General features: G+C 40.6%; 1 protein-coding gene across 1 annotated transcript in view; it reads right to left on the bottom strand.

Moving 5' to 3' along the window:
- The window catches only part of MACO1 (macoilin 1), a 63,172-nt gene that overhangs the window by 33,245 nt on the left and 16,545 nt on the right, over nucleotides 1-13,382 (bottom strand). Inside the window, exons 3-6 of the mRNA XM_023258318.2 lie at nucleotides 12,616-12,742; nucleotides 7,839-7,962; nucleotides 6,309-6,487; nucleotides 4,410-4,911 (exon numbers count right to left, since the gene is read on the bottom strand). Coding sequence (XP_023114086.1) covers nucleotides 4,410-4,911; nucleotides 6,309-6,487; nucleotides 7,839-7,962; nucleotides 12,616-12,742 — 932 coding nt within the window. The remainder of the gene's footprint in view (nucleotides 1-4,409; nucleotides 4,912-6,308; nucleotides 6,488-7,838; nucleotides 7,963-12,615; nucleotides 12,743-13,382) is intronic.

The following is a 13,382-nucleotide window of genomic DNA, read 5'->3' as shown; positions in this document are numbered from 1 at the left end:
CGAGTGATCTCACAGACTGCCATGGAATATTCCACATCGAGGGAAAAAGAGGGTTCGGCTGCACTGGCAAAATGATTTAGATATAATTTAAGAGAAAGAAGCCGGACACGAAAACTACACAAACACTATGGCCACAACTAGGTAAGTTTAGTTGATGAAAAGAATATACGACAAAATTTTAACAGTGATTTGTGTCACATGGCGCGACTATTTCTCCCTTTTCTCTAAATCTTCTGGAATTTTTTCACATTTAAAATGTTTTAAAATTGACCAGATTTTAGAAGAAATGTAGCAGATCTCATTCTAATTTCCATCATTCCTTTTAACCCAGCTTTTAGTTAAAATAACCGATCTTCGGGGCACCTGGATGGTTCAGTTGGTTAAGTGTCTGACTTAGGCTCAGGTCATGATCTCACGGTTTGTGGGTTCAAGCACTGCGTCGGGCTCTGTACCAACAGCTCAGAGCCTAGAGCTTGCTTGGGATTCTGGGTCTCTGTCTTTCCCTGTCCTCCCCCCCAACTCCCCCACGCTTTGTCTCTCTCTCTCTCTCTCTCTCTCTCTCTCTCTCTCTCAAAAATAAACATTTTAAAAAATTAGAAAAACAAATAACTGATCTTCCTTCTTGTATTTTCTGTTTTTATCTAGAATTTTTCTCAGGTCAGAATTTAAATATTTTGGCTACCAACAATATAAGACTGTTTCTAAATATCTTGGGTAAAGGATTCAGAAATCAAGCTGGCAGAAGTCAGGTCATTTTGTAAGATGTATTTTTCAAATGAGAAGAGAAACTTTGGGCTGGCTTTCGCACGTTCCCAAACTTTTCCCGGGAAGGATCCTACAGGCAACACTTCTTCCCAAGTCCCCACCCTCCCGCACATTCTTTAACCGTAGCCATCTATCAGCATATTTTTTCTGCAAAGGGCCGGACCGTTAATATCTTTGTCTTTGTAGGCCACACGGTCTCTGTCTCTCTGTCGCAGCTACTCAACTGCCACTGTGGCACAAAAGCAGCCACAGACGCTACGTAAATGAATGAGCGGGCATGGCTGTGTTCCAATAAAACTATTTTTTACAAAAATAGGCAGTGGGCCAGATTAGGCCCGGGCGCAGTCATTTGCCAACCTGTGGAATACAGTGCACGGTGGGGGGAGCGTGCGTGGGGCTGAGAGGGACAGAGAAAAGACCTGAAGGACTACTTGCTCCTTCCAACAAGGAGTGGCCGTCAACCCTTTTCACAGCCACAAGGACCTACAAGGATTCTCTTTGAAAGTGGTGTCCTAATGAATCTTTCCCCCAAGTCACAGTACCGGTTCCTCAAATAGAACAGCTCTCAATCATGATGCTGAGACAGACGAGCTGTGGAATGTTTTGCAATTAACTTACCATTATATTACAGTACTGGTTTTTCAAATGATTTAAAAAAAAATTTTTTTTTTTAAACAGGAAGCGGGAGATCAGTCTTCTCCCTCCAGCCAGCCTGGCTTGTGCACAACCAGAAGCCTGTCTGCGGTAGCCCAGGGCTCCCATATAGGCTGTCAGCCCAGTGTGTTTGCATCAGAAGGAGCCTTACGGGCCCCTGAATCCAGCCCCTCTCCACCTTAAGACACAACCCCACTCTCTAGCGAACAACTCGAGCACGTCAGGTTTGGGTCAGTTATAGTCTTACTAATATTCACCAAAGCATACATGAAGTCAAACAAGAGGAAACGGGAGATGGCCAAGAAGGACGAGAGGAAATGTGATAAGGCCTCCTACAACCAAGCTGAGTAATGTGCTCAGACAGCTTCTGTTTATAAACTTCTATTGTTCGTCTTGGAACATTTGAAAATCCGTGAAAGTAAAAAGAAAAACTAAAGCCCCAATACTATCATGAGGCAGTAATTATTGGTATCATTTTAGTTCCTTCCCCTTCGAATCGTTTTTGTGTATATTAGAAAAAAAGATGTTTTTCATAAAACTGTTTTCTACTTTCTTCATTAAATATTGTGTCATGAGCACTTCCCTATATTGTTTAATATGGCTCAAAAATATGATTTTGTAACGTCTATATTAAAAATTCATCAGAAAGGGTGACTCAGTCTGACTCTTGGTTTCAGCTCAGGTCATGATCTCATGGTCCATGAGTTCGAGCCCCGTGTCAGGCTCTGTCCTGGCAGTGTAGAGTCGGCTTGGGATTCTCTCTCCCCTCTCTCTCTCTGCTCTCTTTCTCAAAGATAAATAAACATTAAAAAAAGAAAGTCCATCAAATGGATGGACCATAATTTATTTAGGTTTCTCCCCTGTTGATATTTACAAAGTGTCCTTATTCTTTGTAATACATTAGACATTGAAAATAATCCTACAGAAGCTTATAAAACATTTTAAACATAATATTTCCTATTTATGTATTTGACAGCAGGTATTCCCTAAAACAGGGTAATAATATTCTGGGGCCCTTCAGATCAAGGCACATCAGAGTACACATTAGTGACCACAGGAAGAGCCATACCACCCAGGACGAGGCATGGGGGCACTGGACCCACGGAAGGAAGACTGGCCATCTGAGTCCTTGAACTTCTTTACTAGAGGCAGATTAGGTGGCAGAGTCAATCAACATTACAGCTGGGGCCCAAGTGAGATGGTATCACAAGACTGAGTCTTATCTGCTGTTTCTGTAATACCCAACAGCGGAAAACTGTTTTGACTTGACTGCTATTCTTTAGAGTGAATAGGAGGGGCGCCTGGGTGGCTCAGTCGGTAAGAGTCTGACTTCAGCTTGCGTCATGATCTCATTGTTCGTGAGTTCGGGCCCCGTGTCGGGCTCTGTGCTGACAGCTCAGAGCCTGGAGCCTGCTTCGGATTCTGTGTCTCCCTCTCTCTCTGCCCCTCTCCTACCTATGCTCTCTCTAGCTCTCAAAAATAAACAAACATTAAAACACACAAAAAAACTTACGTGGATAGGAGAAAGGATGTTAAAAAGCTTGTGGCACATATTTCACTTACAGCATATAATAAATTTGTGGGACATTTGATTTGAAATAGAAGGTTAACTAATTGGTCTTTCTCCCACGGGCCCCTGGAAGAGGGTTCTCTGCTGAGTGTTTTCTCTGCAGGGCATCATGGGCAGAATGTTGCAACAAACAGATGTGGATGCTGGCCTGACATCATCAACAGCATGGTATGCTTCTAAAGGTGGCTGGGGGCTAGGAAGCCTCTAGAGCCTTTAGCAGCAGAACCCACATACACTTCTCTTAATCTAACTGCCAGTCAGAAAAGTAAGACAAATTAATAATCTATTTTATATGATTTATAACACTGGAAACCTTCCCTCCTAGAAGAAATTGTCTGCTCTTAATTAAGCCAAAAGAAGAGGAATGGAAGATGACTTAGTGGAGGCAGGGAGTTATAACCGTCCTCTTGAGTTACACGTGGAAAAAGCTCCAGTTCAGGAGCGCCTGGGTGGCTCAGTCAGTGGAGCGACCGGCTTCGGCTCAGGTCATGATCTCACGGTTTGTGGGTTCGAGCTCTGCGTCAGGCTCTGTGCTGACAGCTCGGAGCCTGGAGCCTGCTTCGGATTCTGTGTCTCCCTCTCTCTCTGCCCCCCCTCTGCTTGCAGTCTGTCTGTCTGTCTCTCTCAAATATAAATAATAAACATTTTTTAAAAATCTTAAAAAAAAGGTCCCGTTCAGATCCCAGTTTCCAAATCGAAAAGATACGAGGTAAAAAGAACATATGTGTATTTTAGAAAATATATAAAACACAGCAGACTTAAGGCTGAGCCAGTCAAGGTAAATACAACGATGTTATTCTCTTAGTTAAAGATGGGAAAAGGAACATTTGTGATTAAAATTGAAGTTTAACATTGTATTTACCTGTGGGATGTTTAGAGATTACCTTTCAAACTTGATTTCCCCAGAATTATCTGGGGACATAATCCACGTTTTAAGTGGAATTAACCAAAACAAGCAAAAACAAGCACAAGGTGGTAAGGTCAATTTTCTCCGCACCCACCCCACCCCGCCTTTTGGATCCAGTCTGACAGAGGGACATGTGCGAACAGGACACAAACTCTTCGTCTTGTGTCTATGCCACAAGAACTTTGGATATGCAAACAGAGCAAGACCAGGACCACAGATCTGTCTCTCAAAACCACTGCAAGAATCGAGTTACGTGTAAATTTGGTCACATGTGCAAAGAGAACACTGTCACCTCTTACTCAGAACACTCAAAAGGGCCCGAATCAATGCTTCAGGACAACGGCACTAGGTGACCAGCAAACTCATGTGAAATAAACACTTCAAATACCGCCGGGTTAAAAGCCACAGTACCTGGTCACCAATTCCCACAGGCCCGTATGGAAGGGTCTGTTTTTCCAGACTTAGGTTGGGTTTCCTGGAAAAGTGGTCGAAGGACACAGCACGCACACTTACCTCACCAGTGCGTCTGGCTTGCTTAGCTGGTTATTAGGAATACAGTTTTCCATTAAGTCCTTGTGAGCACTTGGGCTCTTGCTAGTGCATTTTTGCTTCTTCTCGTTTTTACTAGAAGAGGAAGGAATGCTCCCATTTGTGGCGCTATGACTGCGAGGTGAGGAGTTCGCAACTCCACTGGCATTTTTGTAATTTTTTGAGGAAGCAGTGCATGAGTCCTCTTTCAAGAGATTTTCTGTACTTCCCACAAGATCATTATTTAATCTTTTACTATTGATATGGTTTTCCATATACTCAATTTCTTGTATTTTCGAGTCTACAGGTTGTAGAATATTGTTGTTATTTATTCCAAGGTTGTGTTTTTTGGCATCCTTGTCCTTTTCTTTCCCTTTTTCTCGGTATTCTATCTCTGGCAAAGTTGTGGAGAGTTTTTTGTTGGCTGGAATACCTCCGTTGTGGTGTATAAGGATCGAGGAATCCATATCAGGCAATCCTTTGGCTGCTACAATACCAAAAACAAACCAACAAACAAAAAAACCCACACCGGAACATTTAGTTGTATAAAAACACAGCACAGACAGAGTCAACAAACTGCATTATCTATGCTTAGAAACTTACTCCATCAGTTTACAAGCTCATTTAGAAGCAGTAATAACCACACCACATCATGCTAACTTGCGCAAGCAAATCCATGGGGTGCCTAGGGTTAAGGTTAAGCATCCAACTCTTGATTTCAGCTCAGGCCATGATCTCATGGTTCATGGGTTTGAGCCCCACGTCGGGCTCTGTGCTGACAGCGTGGAGCCTGCTTGGGATTCTCTCCCTCTCTCTCTCTCTCTCTAAATAAATAAATAAACTTAAAAAATTATCGTTTATGGAAAATCACTATCATTTATAAACACCAAGCCGTTCTAGTTTGGGCCTTGAAAAGAAGATGAGGATCTTACAGTTAAGTCATACTTAATTTATCAGTCAAATCAAACTTGTCTGCCACTGGGATGAGAGGACACAGGCAGGTCAGACTCTTAAAAGACCATCTTTTAAAACAGGCTAAGCAAACTGTTAATAGCTTTACTGAAAAGAAAGTGATTAAATGAAACAAAAGGAGAGGTACGAGGTCAGGATATGGGGCATCTATGTTTCTCTTGACTCTAGCAATGAGGTAATAAGTCAATGACATTTAGTAGGGCACTCGAAAAGAATTTTCTGTATGAGGCCTACACATTCCAGTCTGTCCAAGTCTACTTGAAGAGATCCTTCTGCACTATAGCAGAGAGTAAGATTGGTATATTTCAACTAAAAACATGACTCCAAACTTCCAGCCTTCAAAGAAAACTAGTATTGTTGTCAATTCATCTACTGCATTACATATGTGCTCATTAGAGTGGTCTTACTAGAAACTGCTCACTTTAAGAGCCGCACTGCATTATAGGAACCATTTAGAATGGGGCCAAACCACTTTTGCTCTATTCAGAAGAATTTTAACTTAAAAAACAACTATTTATGTCCACATCACGATCTTGCTTATACTTTGGTTCTTGGCTTGCTTCAATTATAAACTCACATAGTTATATATGCTATGTTGCTACTGAGAATAAACATTTTTAAATATTTGTAACAAATAAAAGGTTGAAATGGAAAATATGCTATAAAAATAATAAAACAAAATAAACATGTTTGAAGCACATGGTCTTCAGCTACTAGCTAGAAAACATCCACGCCCTGTATTTCATGATCAAACAAAGCAACGGCCCTGAAGGGGAACACCAGAAAACAGGAAAATCCTTGGTAATCTTCCAAAGTCCTACCAACTTTTCCAGGGCCAAAAAAGAAATCTACTGATAGACAAAATAATGACTAATCTACTGAAGCCAACACAGCTTTAGGGTAAAGACCTACCTTCCTCGGCTTCTTTTTCTTGCTTCTGGAGCATCTGTTGCTCCGGGGGGAGGGCCTGTTGAAGAAGCTGCATGTAAAATTCGTTCTCTTTCTGCACTTCCTTTTGCTTCCTTAACCGCATTTTGTAGCTTACGTAACTTTTGAAGCCAAAGCCCAAAGTCACCACGGGGTACCCAATGCTAGAAAGAAGAAAACCTAGCCAGTGATTGCCAGTTAAAAACAAACCACACATGCATCAAGCACACGAGGACACCTACGACTGAAATTAAGAAATACGTTCTAGATGATGATGGCAGTGGAGCATTTAGTACACATAAATATATGTGATGTCTGCTGTGGAAGTGACAGGCAGGGGGCACATGGAGCAAACCCCCAGGGAACAGAGGGACTGCTAGACCGTAAGAGGCTGCTCACCAGACTCTGACATTCTTCAAACCAACTCAAGAACTTTACCCCAGTGACTGCTGGATACAGTTGCTAATGTCTTTGATTAACAAACTCCCTTGTGCAGTTTTAGAACTTAGGCATCTGGGGGCGCCTGAGTGAGGGGCTCAGTCAGTTAAGCGCTGACTCTTGATTTCCGCTCAGGTCATGATCCCACGGTTCCTGGGATCGAGCCCCGCGCTGGGCTGCGTGCTGACGGCGTGGAGCCTGCTTGAGATTCTCTCTCTCCCTCTCTCTCTGCCCCTCCCCCTCTTGCACTCTCTCCCTCTCAAAATAAATAAATAAACATTTAAAAATAAATACATAAATAAGTATTGATATTATTAGGGCCAACATTTGGTTTGTACCACCAAATTAAACCAGCTGTACTTACAACCTCTGGGATAAAAAGCTGAAATATTTTCATTTGACTCATCAGTCTGTCTAATATCATTTCAAAGCTTCTGCAAACACTGTCAAAACTCATATTAAGTCTCATTAACATTCAAACTTATAAATTATAATTAGTCTAAATGTGCTCTCACTACAAATTTAAAGTGACAAGTTTTATTGACCAAGTTTATTTAATGCACTTGCTGGTGAAAAGACTTTAAAATATTGGAAACGATATCTTCTTAGTTGATTCCTGTTTATTTTGGTTTGTCATAAATACCAGCAAAAATTAAGTCAGTTCATTTAAATTTCATCAGAGAGCCATCTATTTCATCAAGACATTTTGGAATCACTATCTGATTAAGATACAAGTAGGTAACATTTATCGGACACCTATGTGCTTGAAATTAAGTTAAATACATATATCCCCTCATTTCAGCTTTCCCATGACCCCACAAGATAGGTCGCCAATATACAGGTGAGAGGGCTAAGGCTTAGAGCCGGTGACATGTCCAAGGTGACGATGCTATCAGGGGAAAGAAGTGGGGCTCGAATACTCATCTGCCTGAAAGGAGGGCCCACGCTCTTTACTGCCATATTATGTTGTCTTCAGGCTCGTGTAAAATCTCTAAGAAAAAATTTATAATGGCACTTACCATTCTACACTGAAAACACTGAACTGAATTAGAGACTAAGAATACACACAATACTCACCAGTGAGCAGCAAAGGGACGACAAAGGTCTACATGAAAATTTTTGAGATCTTTAAATCTAATCGCTGCTTCAATATAAACAAAGAGTATCCAGAGGGACACCGTGGGCAAACACACTCCCCTTTCTGTGGGAAACAGCAGACAGACAAGCATCAGCGATACATTAAACTAACATAACAGATGAGTTGTTTGGGACACGAGTTCAATTACAGTAACTTTCTTTTTCTTTTTCTTTTTTCTGAGTTTAGCTGACATACAACGTTACATTAGTTTCATGGGTACGACATAGTGATTCGATTTCTCTGTATGTAATGTTATGCTTATCACAAGTGTAGCTACCATTTGTCACCACACAACGTTATTATGATGTCATTGGCTGTATTCCCTATGCTGTGCCTTTTATGCCCATGACTTATTCATTCCCAAACTGTAACCCTGTGCCTTCCACTTCCCTTCATCCATTTCGCCCATTCCCCTATGCTCCTTTCCTCCGGCAACCATCACTTTGCTTTCTTAACTACAGTAACTTTCATTAAAACTTTCAAACTAATTAGGGGTGTCTGGGTGGCTCAGTCAGTGGAGCGCCCGACTTACACTCAGATGATGATCTCGCGGTTCCTGGGTTCAGGCCCTGAGTCAGGCTCTGTGCTGACAGCTCAGAGCCTGGAGCCTGCTTTGGATTCTGTGTCTCCCTCTATCTCTGCCCCTCCCCTGCTCACACTTTGTCTCCCTCTCTCTCTCTCTTTTTCAAAAATAAGCAAACATTAAAAAATTTTTAAAAAGACTTTCAAACTAATTAAAAAGAAGTTTGACCCAAACTGAAAGCTTTTATATGACAAAAGATGCAATGGAATCATAGACAAAAATAAAAGACAAACATTCTGGCAAAAAATATTTACAATATGTAAAAGAAAAGAGTCACAGCCCTACTTTACAAAGAGCTCCTACAAATCAATAAAAAGGCAACTGAAGAAAAGAATTTGCAACTTATAAAAGAAAAATATAGATGGTTAAAAAAACATGAAAAGATGCTCAACTTCACTACTACTGATTAGGGAGATACAAATGTTTTAAAAATTAGATTCCATTTTTCACTCTACTAGATAAGCAAAAATTTTAAAGACAAGTAATAATATAGGGAGGGTAAGCCAAAGGGTTCATTCTCATACTTGACAAAAATATAAATTGGGGCAACAAGTTTTAGAAAGCCGTTTGGTTAGTATAATTAAACTTAAAATATTATAACTTTGACCCAGAAATTCCAATTCTGGGAATCTACCCTACAGAAATATTTTAAAACTCCCTGGAATAAATATATAAGAATATAAACTATCTTATTCACAATAGCAAAAATGTAGAATTTAAATGCCTATCAACAGAGAATTGTTTATAATAAATGTGTATAATGTATATGATACAGCTTTTCAAAAGAATGAAGATCTGTACTAACATGAAATGATACATAAAAAATAAATTCTTAAGAATGAGTTATAACATAAAGAAATGTTTCTGACATTTAAGGGGCACCTGGGAGGCTCAGTTGGTTAAGCCTCTGACTCTTGATTTCAGCTCGGGTCATGATCTCACGGTTTGTGGGTTTGAGCCCTACATCTGGCTCTGTGCTGACAGTATGGAGCCTGCTTAGGATTCTGTCTCCCTCTCTCTCTGCCCCTCCCTCGCTTGCTCTGTCTCTCTCTCAAAAATAAATAAACTTAAAAAAAAAAAAAACCTAAAAGTAATGTTTCTGACATTTAAGTTCTGTTCTACAAATTGTTTTTCTTGACTATAAGCTTATATTCCTTTTGTAACTAAAAACAAGTTTCAAGGGAGGAAAAAGCAGCTTGGAGTAGAATAAGTAAGATACAAATAATGGGGTAATTTTCACTGATTTTTACAATCAAAATCTGCAAGCTGGGACTATCTATGTGAAGACGTGATTAATAATGGGATTTTTTTAACGAAGATGGACTACACAGGCATGAGGTCCAATAACTCTGGAAAAGAGCTCCTTTGAGACTGTACAAGACAAGTGAGTGACAGAAGACGGAATGGGTGGGGGGAGGGAAATCAGTAACCTAAGGTCTTCTTACTAAGGATCTTGGGATGAAATAAAAGAAAAATCATAGCATCTTGAAAGTACAAAGAAGATCATTTAGTCCAAGCTCCTTATTATACTGAAGAAGAAAGTAAGGCCCAGAGTTTATAGAAATTGGGTCCAAGATCACCGAGATGATGCGGAGTCTGTTCCTAAGGAGAACCTAAATCTCCTGAGACCTAGTGTGTGAGGCAAGAGACACTCAAAGTCCTGTCAAGGCAGCTAATGGCCTCAACCATTCTTACAGATTTAACCCATAAAAAATAGGGCATTTTCACAAATTCTTTTCAAAATACATTTTCAAAAATTTATATTCCTGGGGCGCCTGGGTGGCTCAGTTGGTTGAGCGTCAGACTTCGGCTCAGGTCGTGATCTCATGGTTGGTGAGTTTGAGCCCTGTGTTGGGCTTGCTGCTGTCAGCACAGAGCCCCCTTCTGACCCTCTGTCCCCCCTCTCTCTGCCCCTCCCCCACTGCACTCTCTCAAAAATAAATAAGCTTTTTAAAAAATTTATATTTCTTAATTTCTTATATTAATTTCTAAAGTTATCATACACATAATATGCACATTATAGAAAAAAATGGAACATTTTGGACAAAATATCTATATTTCTACACTTGTCAAATAATAAAATCATGAAAATATTTTTGAGCAAGTGAAAGAGTCATATTGTACACACAGTTTTGTATCGTGTTTTTTTCCCTCTTAATAGCAAGGAAAAGAAGTTTATAATCTAATATTATCATTCTTTTGTGGCAATATATAATTTCATCAACTATTCCTAATAAAGTTAAGAAAGAATTTTAAATTTTAACAAGTGGCAAGAGAAATGTATCCCGTGTTATAAAAACTGTACTCGTATTTGTCTGGCCCAATAAGAATACAAAGTTTGCTTTTTTGTTTATTTGAGCACTAATCATTCCAAATTAAAACCTACTTCACGACTTAGCTATTCCAACACGCATTTCTGAGCCTCAGGCTAAAGGGAGCCACCTTATGATCCTAGCTTCACTGCTGCCCTGTGGTCCCCCACCAAACTCGTTCCCAATAGGTTCTATTAACTGTTACAGGGGTAGTTTTTCCCCAACTACTAAGACATTATTAAAGTAATTTAGAAAATCACTATAGTTCATCACAGTCACAGATTATTGAGCTGGAAGGCTCCCCTAGACATTATCTAGATTACTTCACCTTCATATGACAAAGAAAAAACTGCAACCCAGACACAATGACGAGTGTAAATGGCAACTCACTTGAACCAAGACCCGGGACCAGGAAATACAAGGAAAAACTAAAGTATGAAGAAAATCACTTTAATTAGAGGAAAGCAGACTAAGGAACTGTCATGTTAGCTTATAAATCAAGTCAGATATGAGAGAGTGCTAAAAGATGGAGAAAACCGTGCTCACAGTGGATACTTCAAATATCAGAGCTGACCCGTGCCTTCTACACGGGCCAACATCATCCCCTTGGCACCTCTGAGAAGAGGATGAACAATGCTCCAGGGAGCTTTTAGGAGCTGGCACTCCCTCCAGGATCAAAATCCTAACAGGTTCCGCAGCTGGGCCTAAGAATCAAGCTTCGTGCAGCTTTGCTGAAAGCGTAGCACGCTGAGAGCCAGCCCTCACGTCCCCATGCCCCCAACTCAGGCTGCCACGGTGGCCTGGAAGAATGTGAGAATGTCTGGTCTCATCTTAGTTTGAGACAGCAGAAGTACAGCTGTAAGGACGGAGGTGACTGTGTGGCTCCACTCCAGTCAGAACACACCTGAAATAGCACGTTTCGGTTAAGAGAACCGCTAAGAGCTAAGAAGGTCAGGATGGTGAAAGTGGTCCAGATAACGTACAAAGAAAGCTCATGAAACTAGAGACGTTCTGCCTACAGAAAAGAAGACTTGAGAGAGAAGACGTTAAATCTCTGAAGAAATGTTAACTGTGGATGGGAGACCACACTCATTCGGTGTGGCTCTCATGTAGGGATGCAATGCTTGGGCTCAAGGGGATGGTCTGTAGACCCCTCGAATCTGAAGAAAAAGCTCTGTGCACTTCCCTTTATTTGTGGGGGAAAGCCTCTTTATGTCCTCTGTGAGATAAGCAAGCCCCCAAACAGTCAAGATGTGCTGGGTCAAAAATATCAGGAGGAAAATTCTGGGTCAGTATCAGGAAGAACTTTCTATTACAGCTGCCCCAAAAGCTGAGTTCCTTGTCACTGTAGGCTTTCAATCAGCGATTAAACCACCAACTGTCAGTGATGCTGTGGGGATTCTTAGACCGAACAAGGGTTCAACTAAATGACCTCAGACATTCCTTTCAAAGCTGAAACTCTGGGAACATTTTTCCTATGTGGAACGTGGCTGTCTTCGAGTCTACCTAAAGAGAAATCATTTCAACACACACACACACACACACACACACACACACACACACACACACACACACGAGTATCTTTATAATGAGGATTGGTCGTTGAAATGCCTACAACTGAGATGTCAAATCATAAAGGCTTAAACTTTTCATTCAATAATGAAAAAACAGACGAAATAAACTTTAAAGATGTAATCTAATAGGAAAAGGCCACTTAAAAATGTCCACATTAAATCCAACCCTAAGTAATGTATTCAAAGAAATCATTTAAAAAGTTGAATCTAAGATTTCTATCCATGTTAAGAAGCCATTAAGACTTACCTGTGTGCCATACGTACTGAACCCACACATAGGTGCTAGCAGCAAAAAAAAGCCATTGTATGGGGATGAACAGCAGACATATTATATTTGACGTGAATGCTACACAAACAAAAAATACTGAGAAGGCCTAAAGGAAACAAAACAAAACAAAATTAAAAACACGTCTTAGAACTTCTTTTTTAAACAGAGGTTATTAAAAGCATGTTGGACAAAGATCTCTGAAACTGCCATGCTATAGAGCAAGTGACAACAGGACATTTTAAACACTGAAAACCCACCATATAAAAAGGAGAGGTTAATTGAGCATTAAAGAGTAATCCTATTTATGGCCTCAAATCATGAAGAACAACCGGACCAGACCACACTGAGGCTGGATCACAGTGAGTTCATTTGGACTCCACAGGTGGGTCACCTAAAAGAGTCAGAATTTTAACACAGAAAAGGCTCCTCTCCTCATCAAACATTCCTAAAGAGCCTCATTCTTAAAGAAGAGGCTGTTGGAGCACAAATGAACCACAGTAGTAAGAATTATGCTGATGTTCAGGGTTTTAATAATGCAACCTTTCTCTGGACACACCACTATTATGTATTACCAACAGGACATGAGCTCAAAGCCATCTCTTCTAGGCTCTGGATTTCGAAGTCGAAGAGTTACAGGTTTAAGGTGTGGTCATGGAACACAAGAGAACTGCAGGTCAACCAAGGGAACAAGCCCAGGTCTTTGCCCTCGTTCTAAACCTGTAGTTTTCAAACCACAGCCTGGGGCT

The sequence above is a fragment of the Felis catus genome, chromosome C1 (assembly GCF_018350175.1).
Source record: "Felis catus isolate Fca126 chromosome C1, F.catus_Fca126_mat1.0, whole genome shotgun sequence".
NCBI classification, from domain to species: domain Eukaryota; kingdom Metazoa; phylum Chordata; class Mammalia; order Carnivora; family Felidae; genus Felis; species Felis catus.
Note: the sequence above shows the minus strand (reverse complement) of the source record. Positions and strands in the feature narration are given on the sequence as shown.